The 13,932-nt window shown below is 42.5% G+C and overlaps 1 protein-coding gene across 1 annotated transcript; it reads left to right on the top strand.

Moving 5' to 3' along the window:
* Positions 1-3,315: 3,315 nt before the first annotated feature.
* Positions 3,316-8,648, top strand: snx15 (sorting nexin 15). Its single transcript, XM_080051711.1, has 7 exons — positions 3,316-3,527; positions 3,951-4,107; positions 4,524-4,639; positions 5,039-5,318; positions 5,426-5,605; positions 6,025-6,222; positions 8,422-8,648. Exons 1-7 carry the CDS (start codon positions 3,429-3,431, stop codon positions 8,553-8,555), a joined length of 1,164 nt encoding a protein of 387 aa, XP_079907837.1. The 5' UTR covers positions 3,316-3,428; the 3' UTR covers positions 8,556-8,648.
* Positions 8,649-13,932: the final 5,284 nt, after the last annotated feature.

Raw genomic sequence — 13,932 nt, forward strand, 5'->3', positions numbered from 1 at the left:
TTAAAAAAAAGAGAGAGACGGGAAACAGGAGTCAGGAGGAGGAGCCAGTAGAAAGAAGGGGAAGGGGAGACAGAGAAAGAGGAGGGGTCAGAGATATGTAAACATGTTTATGGAGTGGAGGGCGTAGCAAAATTTGGAGTGGAACATGGTCACGGGTAACAGTAACACAGCACTGAGCACTTTGCAAAAGTCTTTGAAAACATGTTGTCCATGTCCAGTGCCAAATCTATGCAGCCTTTCAAACACCATGGGACACTACATTGATCATCAAATGTTTAGCAAACCGCAATGATAAGTTCCCTGGAGCACAGCGGTAGAATAATTCAACCCAAGACTTGCTCTGTTTTAAGGCCAGCTTTGTTTATGCGTTCGGCAGTTGAGGAGGGGACAGTATCAATCAGTCCATCTGCAAGACTACACGCACACACACCACACCACACGCACACACACACACACACACACACACACACACACACACACACACACACACACACACACACACACACACAGACGAGAGGGAGAGGAATGGAGGGCACCTGCATAGTTTTCTCTGGCTGGGACTATACTGTACAGTACAATTACAGTATACTGCAGGATCAAGGTTGCAGTTTCAGAAAGACATTACAGCTAACTTCAGAAACAAATTAAGCTATCTGAACAAAAAAAAGTATTATATGATCACGCACTTACAGTGCATTTTGACAAAAACCTATTCCACAGAACACAGAGTGGCCTAACAAACCATTTACACTTGAAAAATGCCTGCAGTTATTTGCCTTGCTCCATGAACAAAAACAATAGTCTGCAGAACTAAAGACACACACATACACTCTCTCTCTCACACACACACACACACACACGCACACACACACACACACAAGCACACAAACACACACACACACACACACACACACACACACACACCCACACACACACACACACACATGAATACACACACAGGGCCTCACTATAAATCCTCGTCTGATCCCTCAGAGTTTATTTTGTGAGACAGCCTGAGCTCGAGCAAAAGGGGGAAAAAAAGAAAACACAGCATAGCAGAGCCGACCTGAGCCAGTTTAGACCAGTTTTGCTGAGGTCTTGTGCTTTCATCTCATTGTTTTCAGGCTCCCAGCAAAGTTCAGTCATACAGTTCAGGCTGAAGCAGTGTATTTCAGGGGGAAATGTCGCTCTCATTTACTCTTTGGTCTGCTTTAGAAATGTTCAGATCGCTTTATTGCACTGCTATCTACAGAATCATTTACAGAGAAAGTTGTGAGTGACATAACTTTGTGCAACACGCACACACACACTCTCACTCTCAAGAGTGTTGGGTGTAACTCAAAGGACTTTGTCATGTCGTGTCATTGTATTGCTTAACGTTCTGTACCGCTGTTCACTTTGTGTCAGTGATATATTCCCTCCAGTTCGTTATCGTTTCGCTGTCTTTGTTCCCCTTGTTCTCTGTAGATGAGAAGGTGTGGCCTAGTTTTCTGTCACAGACAAGGGGTAGACTGTTCAATGTGGAAAGTCTCCCTCTCTAACGCTTCACTGGTCTGAATCAATGAAGAGCTAATATGGACAGAGCAAACACTAATTAGTTCACCACATTAGTACCCTCACCACAAAAATACATCATCAAATATGTTGAAAAATAAATAAAACAAAGTTTACACTGTATGTGATGCAGCCTTATACGTAATATACCTGTACTATTTGTTTCATGTTATGGGCACATTGTATTGACCTCTCCAAGTCCACATCCATCTCTTTCTCATTCTCACGCTCTCCCCTCCCCGTGCTTTAGAATTTGTTCCCTCAGCCCCTTTCTGTCTCCCTTCCACTAACCCCATTACTGGCAGCAGGCAACAATGGCGGTGTCAGTGTTATGTGCTCCTTTGTGTGGGAAGAATTTCAAACAGTTCAGTTCACAGAGGCACGACTATTTCTCTCACTTCCCCCTGAAGGCAGCAGAGTGGCGCAGCGGAAGCGTGCTGGGCCCATAACCCAGAGGTCGATGGATCGAAACCATCCTCTGCTATTTTGGCCATACTATCCTATCATTGTCACACATACAGTATAGCTTGACTGTATATGCTGTATGTATCTATACTCTATACACATCTATATACCCATATAAAGTGTCACATATCTCTGTCTATGACACTATAGTAAGAGTTGTTATAATTAGCTGTAGCCTGGACACAGCCTGTTTGAGTACCTATACCAGTCACTGAGCGTGTCAGTTTTTCCAACAGGAAAACCACACTGGCCTAACAGTTAATCAAACATTTACCTCATCTGTGTCTGTTACACGTTTTCCCTTCAATTTAACAGGCAATTAGTGGGAAGGCAAGCGGTTCCAGTGATGCTGAACACTGACCTTTGAACCAAAGCCTGTTAGATATGAACTCACACTCCTCAAGGCCTAGAACAAGAGATAGACTTTGTTACATAACACAATGATACAAGGATCTTCGGAATAGTTTAATTACTTCAATGCTGCTATGGGTCTGTGAACAATTCAAATTAAATTATCACATTATAGAGAAGTGCTGGGAAATGAATAACCGCTCGGGAAAGAGGTTGTTTATTATTCCTGTGCGATATGAATGCACAGTTGGAACTTCCGCAGCATTACAGTAATGTCTGTTGTTGTTCGCTTTGTTGTATTGTCTCAAGCGGGGAAAGGCCTAGACCTTTATGTGCTTTTCTTATTTTAGCATCTTTGACACAGCGACATAGACAGTCAGGTTTGTTTACCTGAAGCAATGGGAATGCTGATTCATATTGGTTATAGCTTAAAGGTAACATCAAACAAAAATCTTGTTAAAACTTTGTTACAGTCATTTCAATGTAGTCTGTAGTCCCTTTTCTACTTCAATAGACTTCACTGGGTGAATCACATGAGCTTTTATCGCCCCCTCGAGGATTCCAATGGTATCAACATTATCTAAAGAAAATACAGGCCCAGGGTCAGAGAATTTGAGAGTGGGCTGTCAGAGTGTGGTTAAAAAGGGTATGAATTGTTTGTACTATTTGTGTTAAATGCATCTGTAATTATTTAATTAATCTTTTCATGTCAAATAGCCTAAATAATAATAATCTTGTTCCAACCCATTTAGAGTCTATGGTTTCAACATATGATTACAAAAAAATATATACAAATAAAACATGCATCTTGTAAGAATCAACAAAAAAATAGAGAGAGAAATGCTTAAAAATGGGGAAATCAATTTTTGACGGCTGAACTTGACGTCCTGCTCCACGTCATCACGCATTTGTTCGTGTCACCAGGAAGTGAGCGGAGAGGAGGGACCCAGAAGAATCACAACAGAGCTACTCATGCAACTACTAGAACACATTTGACAGCCCTTGTTTTGTGCCGCTGAAACACGCTGGTTTTTCTGTTTTTGTTACCGAATACGGACATGTCTCGGAAACCTAAAGATGAATATTACCGTTTTTTCGCCGTTGATGAGTCGCGTACGCACGAGAAGGGACACACCGAGTACAAAGTGACAGCAAGGGTTGGTTTACACTCTTTATCTCAGTAGAATGTTTTATAAGTGTCTGTTATTATAATTAACTTTGGCACCACGTTACAAAAAAATAGGTTCGTTTGTTGTACCATTGTACTCTTTGATGAATTAGGCTACATCTATCAAACGTAAAAAACTTTGTCTAATTATTCGTTTATAACACAATGAAGTCACATCAGAACCAGTCATACCAACACAAAGATCCCGCACCTAACTCAAACAGTTAGATGCATTCACAATGGGCCTTTTATTTTTGGCAGCAGTGGTACACACACAGTGAGCACTGAAGTGTGTGCGAACTTGTGACTCAGTTCATGAGCTCCAGCGCCCCCATGACCACAATACCCCGTGGTCTACACAGGCATGCATAGACAATCAAAGTGTTTATCCTTTCTGCTCTGTCGTCTGTAGTTTGTGTCCAAGCGCCATCCAGAAGATGTGAAGGAGGTGGTGGTGTGGAGGAGGTTCTCGGAGCTGAAGAAGCTCCACGGGGAGCTGGCCTACACACACAAGAACCTGTTCAGAAGACAGGAGGAGTTCCCACCTTTTCCCCGCGCACAAGTCTTTGGTATAACGGGCAAATATATAGTGATACATTGTGGATGCTTCATGCATGGTCACCAAGTCACTTACTTACTGATGTATGTAATAACAGGAAAATCTCACAATACACTCCTAAAAATGTTACACTGTCAGAGATGATAATTCAACTCAACTGTGGTTCCAAAGCCTTACTAATGCTGACTTGAGGGGATATTTGCCTAACAACACTGCAAACTGCAGCCTGAAAAATTGCAGTCCATTTGGATAAACACATCTCAAATTCTCCCCAAAAGCAAACATTGTAAGGTTGACAGGCTGGATTCCCGCTTTCGCTATTTGTTTCTGTTGCTTTTGCCTTGCAGTGTAATTTCGCAGCGTCGTCATCATCCAAATTGTCATCATTATATTACGTTATTATAACATTGCCCGTCTCTGTTCTAGGAAGGTTCGATGAGGCTGTGATTGAAGAGAGGAGGAATGCTGCAGAGGCCATGCTTCTGTTTACTACCGGCATACCTGCACTCTACAACAGCCCTCAGCTCAAGGACTTCTTCCGAGTAAGGCACACACTCACAAACACGCATACAGAGAGCCAAACAGGTATGAAATAGCCTTTCCCTAGTTGCACTTGCCTGAATACAAAAAAACAAGATATGTATTTGTCACTGGACACCTTTTTATTTTGCCTCTATCCACTGCTCTCCCTCTACCACACAACACCACCTTCCACCTTCCCCCCAAATCTACTGTACGTCCAATGCTTTGCAGTGTGGCCAGAAATCACTCATATTTTTTAGTATAAATACTTTAACTTCCTATATTCATGGTAGCAAAGGGAGAAATAATAGGCCTCCTTTGTTTGGATGGTAAACAGAGAACAACCACTTTTTGCACTCATTTGCTTATGCAAAGCAGACTTGGCAACACTGCAGCTTTCTCCCCCTCTCTCCTCTCAGGGCGGTGAAGTCACTAGACCCCTGGACCCCACCCCTATGTCCTCTGCCGGGCCCCTGCCTCCCCCTCTCATCCCCCTGCCCAAGAGGAGGGCTTCAGACTGTGAACCAGCGGAGGAGGAGGAGGGGAGGGAGGCTCCCACCTTACCCCAGGACCTGGGCACCAACGTGGGCCTAGAAGTGGGAGAGCCGGAGGTGGCGGCCGAGGCTTACAGCGAGATGGGAGGCTCTCCCAGAGAAGGAGAACAAGAGGAGCTCAGTGATACAGAGCTGAATGACAGAGGTACGAGGGGAAAAAATGGTCTGACACAATACAAGGTCTGTATTTGTCTTCCCTTTTGAATTATTAATCTTGTTTTTTCATTCTTGGGCTATGTTTTCCACCTCCAGTCCCGTCTCGCGACCCATCCCCTGCCAGGGACCACCGATCACTAGAGTCCCAGGAGGAATTTGATTCATTGTTTGATTCTATGGCAGAGGAGCAGGTCCCATCCCCAAAGGAGGAGGCTCTACCAACACCTCCACTGTCTGATAATGACCTGGCTGTCTTTGATCCCTGCGTAAAACAAGGTGAAATATATGTGAACGGATACCTAAAAAAAGAAATACCACAGCTCTTTGTCCGCTCAAATCTCTGGCTTAATCTGTTAACAGCCTGGTTCTGTTTTGTTTTTTTACCTCTGATTTCTTTAAAAATTCGAAGTAATAATTTCCCATGTTTGACCAATATTAGACACATCAGCATATTCTTACATCTGAACAGCTGGAACCACACAATGTTTCCAATTTTTCCCTGGAAAAAACTCATCGACTTGAATTTTGTTGAGATGGTGATACATCGTTCTTGGAATGTAACAAATGTGAAATTAAACATAATCGTACCAAATACGCTAACAGCTCATTGAGAGCAACTTTCTCAAACTGTTTTTACTGTTCTCATTTCTGTACTAGTAAATAATTTTCTCTTGCTCTTTTTTTCTCTGTTTCAGATGGATCCAAGTCCTGCAGTGACCACTCTGAATTGTTCTCACTTCCACCAACCAGTCTGGATGGAGGGGACGTGGGCTACTTGAACCAAGCTGCCACTGAGCTAACGGCTGCAATGGAGCGGGAGAAGGAGGGAGAATTCAGTTCTGCCATTCGTTGTTACAGGACAGCGGTAGACATACTGATTACTGGAGTACAGGGTGAGAAAGAAGATTTTGGTTGTCCACAATCACTTGCATGTGAGTCCAATACACCCTTTCTAGTCAATGTGGCGTCTTTTTTACCTGAATGCACTTTGGCATGTTTTGCTCTGCATGAAGCATGAGCCAGCCTTTGTTGCTACAGTGACGGTCCATGCGCCCCATTCCAAAAAACTGCAAATTGCGTGATCACCCTCAGTGTGCAAACAAGCTAGTGCATCAGAGCAAATTATATTGCACATGTAACTAGATTGTCTTGTTGACATTATTATTATACACAGCTGATATACACACACATACAGGCAAATGGACCCAGCACAGCAGGGCAAGTGTGGCTTGTCTGACCCATAGATAGTAGGTCTGACCTCATTGTAACCACCAGTGCTACTAACATGGCAAAGGTAAGCTGTGTGTTGTCCTGTCGTAAAACTGCTGTCAGTAATGGATGACTTATTAGGACAAGTTTTTCTACATGATCAAGTGTTGCACAAGGTAGCGTGGCCGAGCGGTCTAAGGCGCTGGATTAAGGCTCCAGTCTCTTCGGAGGCGTGGGTTCAAATCCCACCGCTGCCAAGAACTGTTTTCAGCTCAGAAATGCTTCATCGCATGCTTCCAATTGGTTCCAAGAGAGTAATTGTAGAAAGAATTATTTCCATAATAGATGCATGCGTATAGAATGCATTTGCGCTTCAGTCTTGATTTCACTGTCAGTCATTCAGGTCATGGTACATCCACTGCTAAATCATGGACAGAGCTCTGCGCTTTATTTAGATTCTGAAATCTATTTCGCCTACCATGCAAAATGCCTCCCAACCGTGCCGCTTAACTCTTCCAGGTGTCGAATTACATTCTGAGTCACGTTTTTCAACACGGGTCGTAATATAGCACCTATAGAAATTGAATGCTGTTCATGAGTTACTGCAGTCATCAGAAGCTGACGGTGGAATAGAAACCTCACACGAGACTGATAATGAGGCCATCTTTTTTTAAATTGGCACACCATGATATAAAAGGTGCCAAAAAGGTCAGTTAAGTAGACATAGACACATAGTACATGCAGAAGATATCAAGACAAAATGCTCACTCTACGTATATCAGCAGTATGTATTTGTTATTGGTATTTTTTGAGTGAGTAAAGATTATGAGTAGTGCATTATCAGTTTATAGAGTATGTATCCACTCTTTAGCTACAAGACTGGACCTTCTTTTATCACTTGGTTGCACAGACACTTTACTTAAACAATCTTAATCAAGAAAAAAGATTGAAACAACATATTACATTGGTGCTAATCTGAGTTTTGGAGGGACACAGTCAGACATACATGTACTAAAATTGTAGTAAAATTATGAGTTACTAAATATGATAAACTGAGAGTAATTAAATGTCATGAATTGAAGTTATTTACTTATTCTATAAATTAATTATTTGAGAAATTAGCACAATGTTGTCGGGCCACCACTTTAAGATTATATTGCCTCAAGATACAGTAAATGCTCAGCCACCTAATGTGGACTAGTGAACTACACAGTTTGTCAGTAAAAGTGGCATTTTATGCATGCATTCATCAAAGACTAACTGACTCAATAAAGTGTGTAATCTGCTGCAGCCTGACACTGGCAGTGGGCTATCTAATGGGTTATCTACGTTGTCTTGTTTGTCAGATCACTTTTTGGCTTTGTTTACATAGACCTGTGGTCCCTCATTCATTCTACAAACAGCCATACCAGCTGCTGACAGATGATAGCGTGGCCGAGCGGTCTAAGGCGCTGGATTAAGGCTCCAGTCTCTTCGGAGGCGTGGGTTCGAATCCCACCGCTGTCAAGAAGCTTTTTCAACCCCCTTCTGAAGAGTTTAAAATAAGTCAACTGTGGATATCAGTCGGAAGGTGTTCTGAAACACGTTCTTCATGTTGAGTCAGCATTGTCATGTAATAGGGTTAAACAATAGTCTCTCAAGCCAGTATTCAATAAATTGTTTGTTTTAAGAAAGATGACTTTAGTAACATTGCTCAATTAAGATAAAACATAAACACACTGGCAATCACAGTGACAGAGTAGATTGATGAAATGCAAACACTTCCTTTATCTCCTTAAACTTCTCTTCATTCTCTTTAGGAAGCACTAGTGGCTTTTCCTGGATCACAACAATTCAAATAAACATCCTGATTTTGTGTCCATGTGTCTTGTTTGTCTGTCCAGGCGACACAGATCCGATCCGCAGAGAGTCTGTGATGAGGAAGACAGCCCAGTACCTGAAGCACACCGAGATGCTGGTTGACAGGCACTCCTCACCCACACACACTCACTCAACTACACATACGCAGCACCCTTAGACAGACAGACAGACAGACAGACACACACACACACACACACACACACACACTCACACACACACACACACACACACACACACACACACACACACACACACACACACACACACACACACACACACACACACACACACACACACACACACACATATTTATATAAAATGTTCACACACATGGAGACCAAGAAGCTCAGGGTTGTTGTGACATACGCTCACACAGACACAAATAGTACATACACTCTTGCTCGCTTGATAAAGAGACTCAAGCGCACACACACACACACACACACACACAAACACACACACACACAGACATACACTCCTGAGGTACAAATTACACTGTGGCCTGTTCTTTTATCTGCCTTTGTTGAAGTTAAAACTTTGTGATTTACAAAATGGTAATATCTGTTAACTGAAAGTAAACGTAAACCGAAAGGAATAATGGAGCTTTCATCTCTCGCTCTCGCTCTCTCTTGTTCAATTCTGACCTTCCTTTTACAATGTTCTCTTGTTAAATACAGTCATATGTGTGTATATCAGTCATTTGCATTTTGCACAAACAATGTTTTTGTTAATAAATTATCTTAATTTTAAATCAATACGGTATCTGTTTTTCTGGCTTAAAAGTTACTAAAGTGCGGCTAAGACTATGTAACTGATGGATAACAATAATCACATTGTCAGAAAGACAATCACAAGGCCAGAATACTTTAGTAGGTATAACCTCATCAGTCAGAGTCAGAATCACTTACTCAACAACCACAATAAATGCACAGGTTCGATGAGAAATGCTAACATGCTTTGTTGCACTGGAACAACTCACAAAGAATGTATAGCTAATTAGCATAGCATTTAATTGTGTCATTTCGGATGAAAGTACACAATTAACAGTCTAATGGTTGGAAGGTTTGCAGAGGCAAGGCAGAACCTCTGAGTGGCGCTGTTGGCTATTAGACAACATCATCTACACGTCCTCCAGTGCTGAAACTCTTCTCTTCCTGTGTTCAACCACCTATAAATCAGATAGAGAGGTCTCATGTTTGTTTCTCCCAGCAGAGCTATTTTTCTACAGCAAGGCAGCAGTTTATCTGAATATGCTGTCGAGAAAACTACAACCTGCACTGATGGACTCTTCTTCCTTCTGCTACAGTACTCAAATTAAGGAAATGAAAAAGCTCATTTTGATAACAAGTTAGAGAGGTGATGAAAAAAGTGGATGGATGGAGAGAACAAAAGAGGAGGAAGTGGGAGAGAGGGACAAAAGAGGAAAGAGAGATCAGAGCCATACAGCAGAATCCCTTCTCTGGAGAGGAGGGAAAGAGGGATGGAGGGAGGGAGGACTGGAAGGACAACCAGATAGAGAGGCGACAAAAAAGGGGGGATGCCACAGAGAGGAAAAGGCTAGCCTTTCTCTCACCAGATGAGAAACAGAGGGGTTGTGGGCAGCGAGAGATAACAGAGAGGACGGAGGAGAGGAAAAAAAGGAGAGATGTGATTAGAGGATAAGCAGAGATCATCCCTCCATTGTTAGAAAGAGAGGGAAAACCCGACCCTCCCTCTTCCTCTATTTTCAACCCCCCATACCTCCCTTTTTCCTCTCTTTTTTTCTTTTTTGACTGCCTTTGTTTTGAGCTTTGTGGGGAGCTTGAAGAGGATGGAGGGATGGCAGAGAGAAAGCGAGAGACAACATTGCTCCTTTCTACCTTTTTGCTCATCTCTCCCTTTTTATAGTGCTGCACCTGTGAGATGCAGAGGATGTGAGATGGAGAGACAAAGAGATGGATGGAGCGAGGGAGAGATGAAATCAGAGTTGGGGGGGTTATAGTGCCTGGCAACATTAGCATGCTGTGAGTGTCAGCACTCCTCTTTTTCACTCTCTCCATCCCCATCCCTCTTTCCATCTATCCCTCCCTCCCTCTGTCTCTTTCTCCTCACTGGTCACTGCAATTATACCATCAAAACACTCCAGCCTGAGAGCATAATAGCTTCCCCCTGTGTGTGTGTGTGTGTGTGTGTGTGTGTGTGTGTGTGTGTGTGTCTGTGTGTGTGTGTGTACATGTGCATGTGTTATCATGAGAGATCAAAAGAAAGAGGTGTGTGTATTTGTGTGTGTGTATTTGTGCATAATTTAGTGCCATACATGGTGCATTACTTGTGCATGTGTGACACGAGGGGCAGCTGTTGGTGTGTGAGTGTGTTTGCCAAAACTGGATTTGCAGCATGTGTGGGTGCACATGAGAGAGAGGGAGAGTGAGTGTGTGTCTGTGTGTGTGTGCATAAGTATCTTTTTGAGTCCTACTGACTAGAAAAACTGCTTCTCCAACCTCTGACCACAACACACTCTTAAACGCACGGCGAGAGACCCACTTTACATGTCTAGTGAGTTTCTATTTGAACACACACACACACACACACACACACACACACAATGCACACTAAAACTAATGGATGCACATTGCACACAGGCATACAGTCATGGATTTGAGACACAAACCGTTATGACCTACATGCCCAGTGGGTCATCATTAAGCCAAACTGCACACTCTGACACCTTCGGCCGTCCACGACCACAGACACACAGACACACACACACAGACACACACACACACACACACACACACGCACACACTCTATTTTACTGTTTTTGTTTTTGTTCCCTCAACTTCCTCTATCCCTCTCCCTTTCCGCCCTCTGTCTCTTCCTTTTTCTCTCATTCGCTAACACACACACACACACACACACACACACACAATCACACAATCCCCCCTCTATGAGCTTGTTATCCCTCACTGTCCGTTTGTTTCTCTGTCACCTTGCCCTGAGCTATTTGAGTACACTTCTCTCTCTCTCTCTCTCTCTCTCTAATACACACACATGAACACACTCATTCTCTTTATATCTGTCTCACCCGCATGCTCCATTCCAACCTGTCTCTCTCTCTCTCTTTCTCTCTCTTTCTCTCTGTCATTCTTGACATATGTAATCTGTCTTTCAGTGCCAGTTTCACTTGAACTCGAGGCCTGATTGTTAGATGGACGGTATCACCAAAAGCACCCTTATATAACTGAGTTTATGTAAGGTAAATCAACATAAATTAAAAGGTGCAGACTAATATTCTTTTACTCATGAAATGTATTTTACTCATCACAAGGAATGAGCAACATTAGCAATCAACTGACAAATAAAGGTGCAACATCCACTTCCCTTTTTGCTCTGTTTATGTCTCTCTCTCTATCTACTCCTGAGTGAAATATCTCTCTCTAGCAGCTAAATACTCCAAAGTGTTTACCAATGGGTTCCTGTTTGCTGTGTGTTGCTGGGCAGGTAGTACAGCTTGGGTTTATCTGAGATTTTTTTGTTGTTGCTGAAATTAGCTGCGAACACGGACCTTTTATAAGAGAATGCGAACTACATTTAGGGATGTGAGTGTAATTTGCTTGCAGGAAAAATCAGAACAATGGGCTTAAACAGGCTAAAACACCCCATAGAGCTAAAAGGTAACTGACGAGTTGGTTATAATTCTGGTTTGGGTCATCACTACAACTGACCCCATTCATACACTATTACACATACAGCCAATATATTGATTAATGCAGCCTTTATTGGGAATTCTTGGTATTGTTCAGAATTGTTTCTTGCCTACTTTTCTTGCCATTTTTCTATTGCCTGATCTCCCTCTTTCTACTTTTCTGCTTCTGCTTTTTTATCCTCTATTTCCCCCTCCCTCTCATTCCCTCTTTCTCCCCCATCACTCTCTCTCTGTAAGTAAATCAATGAACATACACTTTATGCCACCTATTGATCCTTTCATATCTATCTGTCCTCACTCCCCCCTGTTCATTGCCTCTCTACTCTCTCAGTATTTCACTCAACTCTTTTCCCCAACCTTTTTTTCTCTCCCCCCTTTCTGTTTTTGAATGTTTAATCTCTTTCTCTCTCTCTAACAGGCCCTTTCTCTTTATATCTCTCGCTCTGGGACGTCCTATTTATATGGCTGCCACCTTCATGCTCATACTGAAGTGTGAGTGTGTGTAATTGTGTGTGTGTGTGTGTGTGTGTGTGTGTGTGTGTGTGTGTGTGTGTGTGTGTATGAGCAAGAGAGTGTTTGATGTTGGTCTAAGTGGTTAACATAATATCAGCCCTGAGAGAGATGACGTTCCCACTCTCTCTCACACACACACACACACACTCACTCACGCATAATTTTAGTATTTTTTTTCTGTGAACAATTTGTGCTTTTTAGAATCCTCCAGCTTGTGCAGCAGATCCATGTATTATCCATCAATTGCATTCTCCCACTCTGTCCAAATACATGCAAACAAACACACACACACACACACACACACACCTCTGCGGCTCGACCCCTTCCTGGGACGACCAAAAAGCCGGTATTATCTTTTGTTATTTATTATTGCAGATTGGAGCCATCATTTTGTGACCTCGCTGTCTCCCGCTCTCCTCCCTTCTCCACATGTTTCTATTGATTCAGACCTATCTCCTCTCCCTCTCTTTTCCCTGCCCTCTCCCCTTCTCTCTGCATGTTATGTTATGTTTATTCAGACACATATCCCTCTTTTCCCCCCCTTTTCTTTTCCACTGCACCCCGCGTGTCCAGCTTTTGTTACCAGCCTCGTTTCCATAACAACTGGGACCTTTCAGCCTGCGCCTAACCATTTTTAATCAGAAGTAGAGCAAGAGAGATATGAGATGAGACATACACACGCATTACACACACACACACACACACACACACACACACAGTGAAGTGTGTTACTCAGATATGGATGAGGAAACTAGTTATCCTCAAAAAGAGCTAACACAAGGATCAGAATAAATTGATAAACTGAAACTTGCCCTATATTCTCATGGTGAGACAGTGTGAACAGTTTTTGATGGGCAACATTCCCAGCCACAGGTATACAAAGTGTGGCTCAAGGTCAAGCATTTACTGAAATGTTTTACTGGAAACCATGACAAACCAAATGAATAACGCAACAAGGTAGAGGTCACTACGGATACTTTAAATGAGATTTCACTAAGAGTGTTATGGTGAACTGATACATGGAGGCGTAACAGGTTTTTTTTTTATCTGTTGCTTCAAAATATGGTCCATTTACTCTAAAGTACTCTGCAAAAGATTGATGTTTACCTTGACATTCAAGGGGGGGGACTCCAAAATTCTGGCGATATTTTAAAGCTATAGGCTACAGTCTTTATACACAAAGATTATGTTTTAAGCATGTGGCATTTTGATTTAATGTGGTCCAAAGCTTTTTGATGGCAGATCATGTACAACATAATCTTTGCGCATAATCCCATTTTGTTCAAATTTGGGCTATTTTGGTTTTGGATTAGGTCTCACGTTATGTTAAATTTGA

This window comes from Ammodytes marinus, assembly GCF_949987685.1.
Source record: "Ammodytes marinus genome assembly, chromosome: 23".
In the NCBI taxonomy this organism is placed as follows: Eukaryota; Metazoa; Chordata; class Actinopteri; order Uranoscopiformes; family Ammodytidae; genus Ammodytes; species Ammodytes marinus.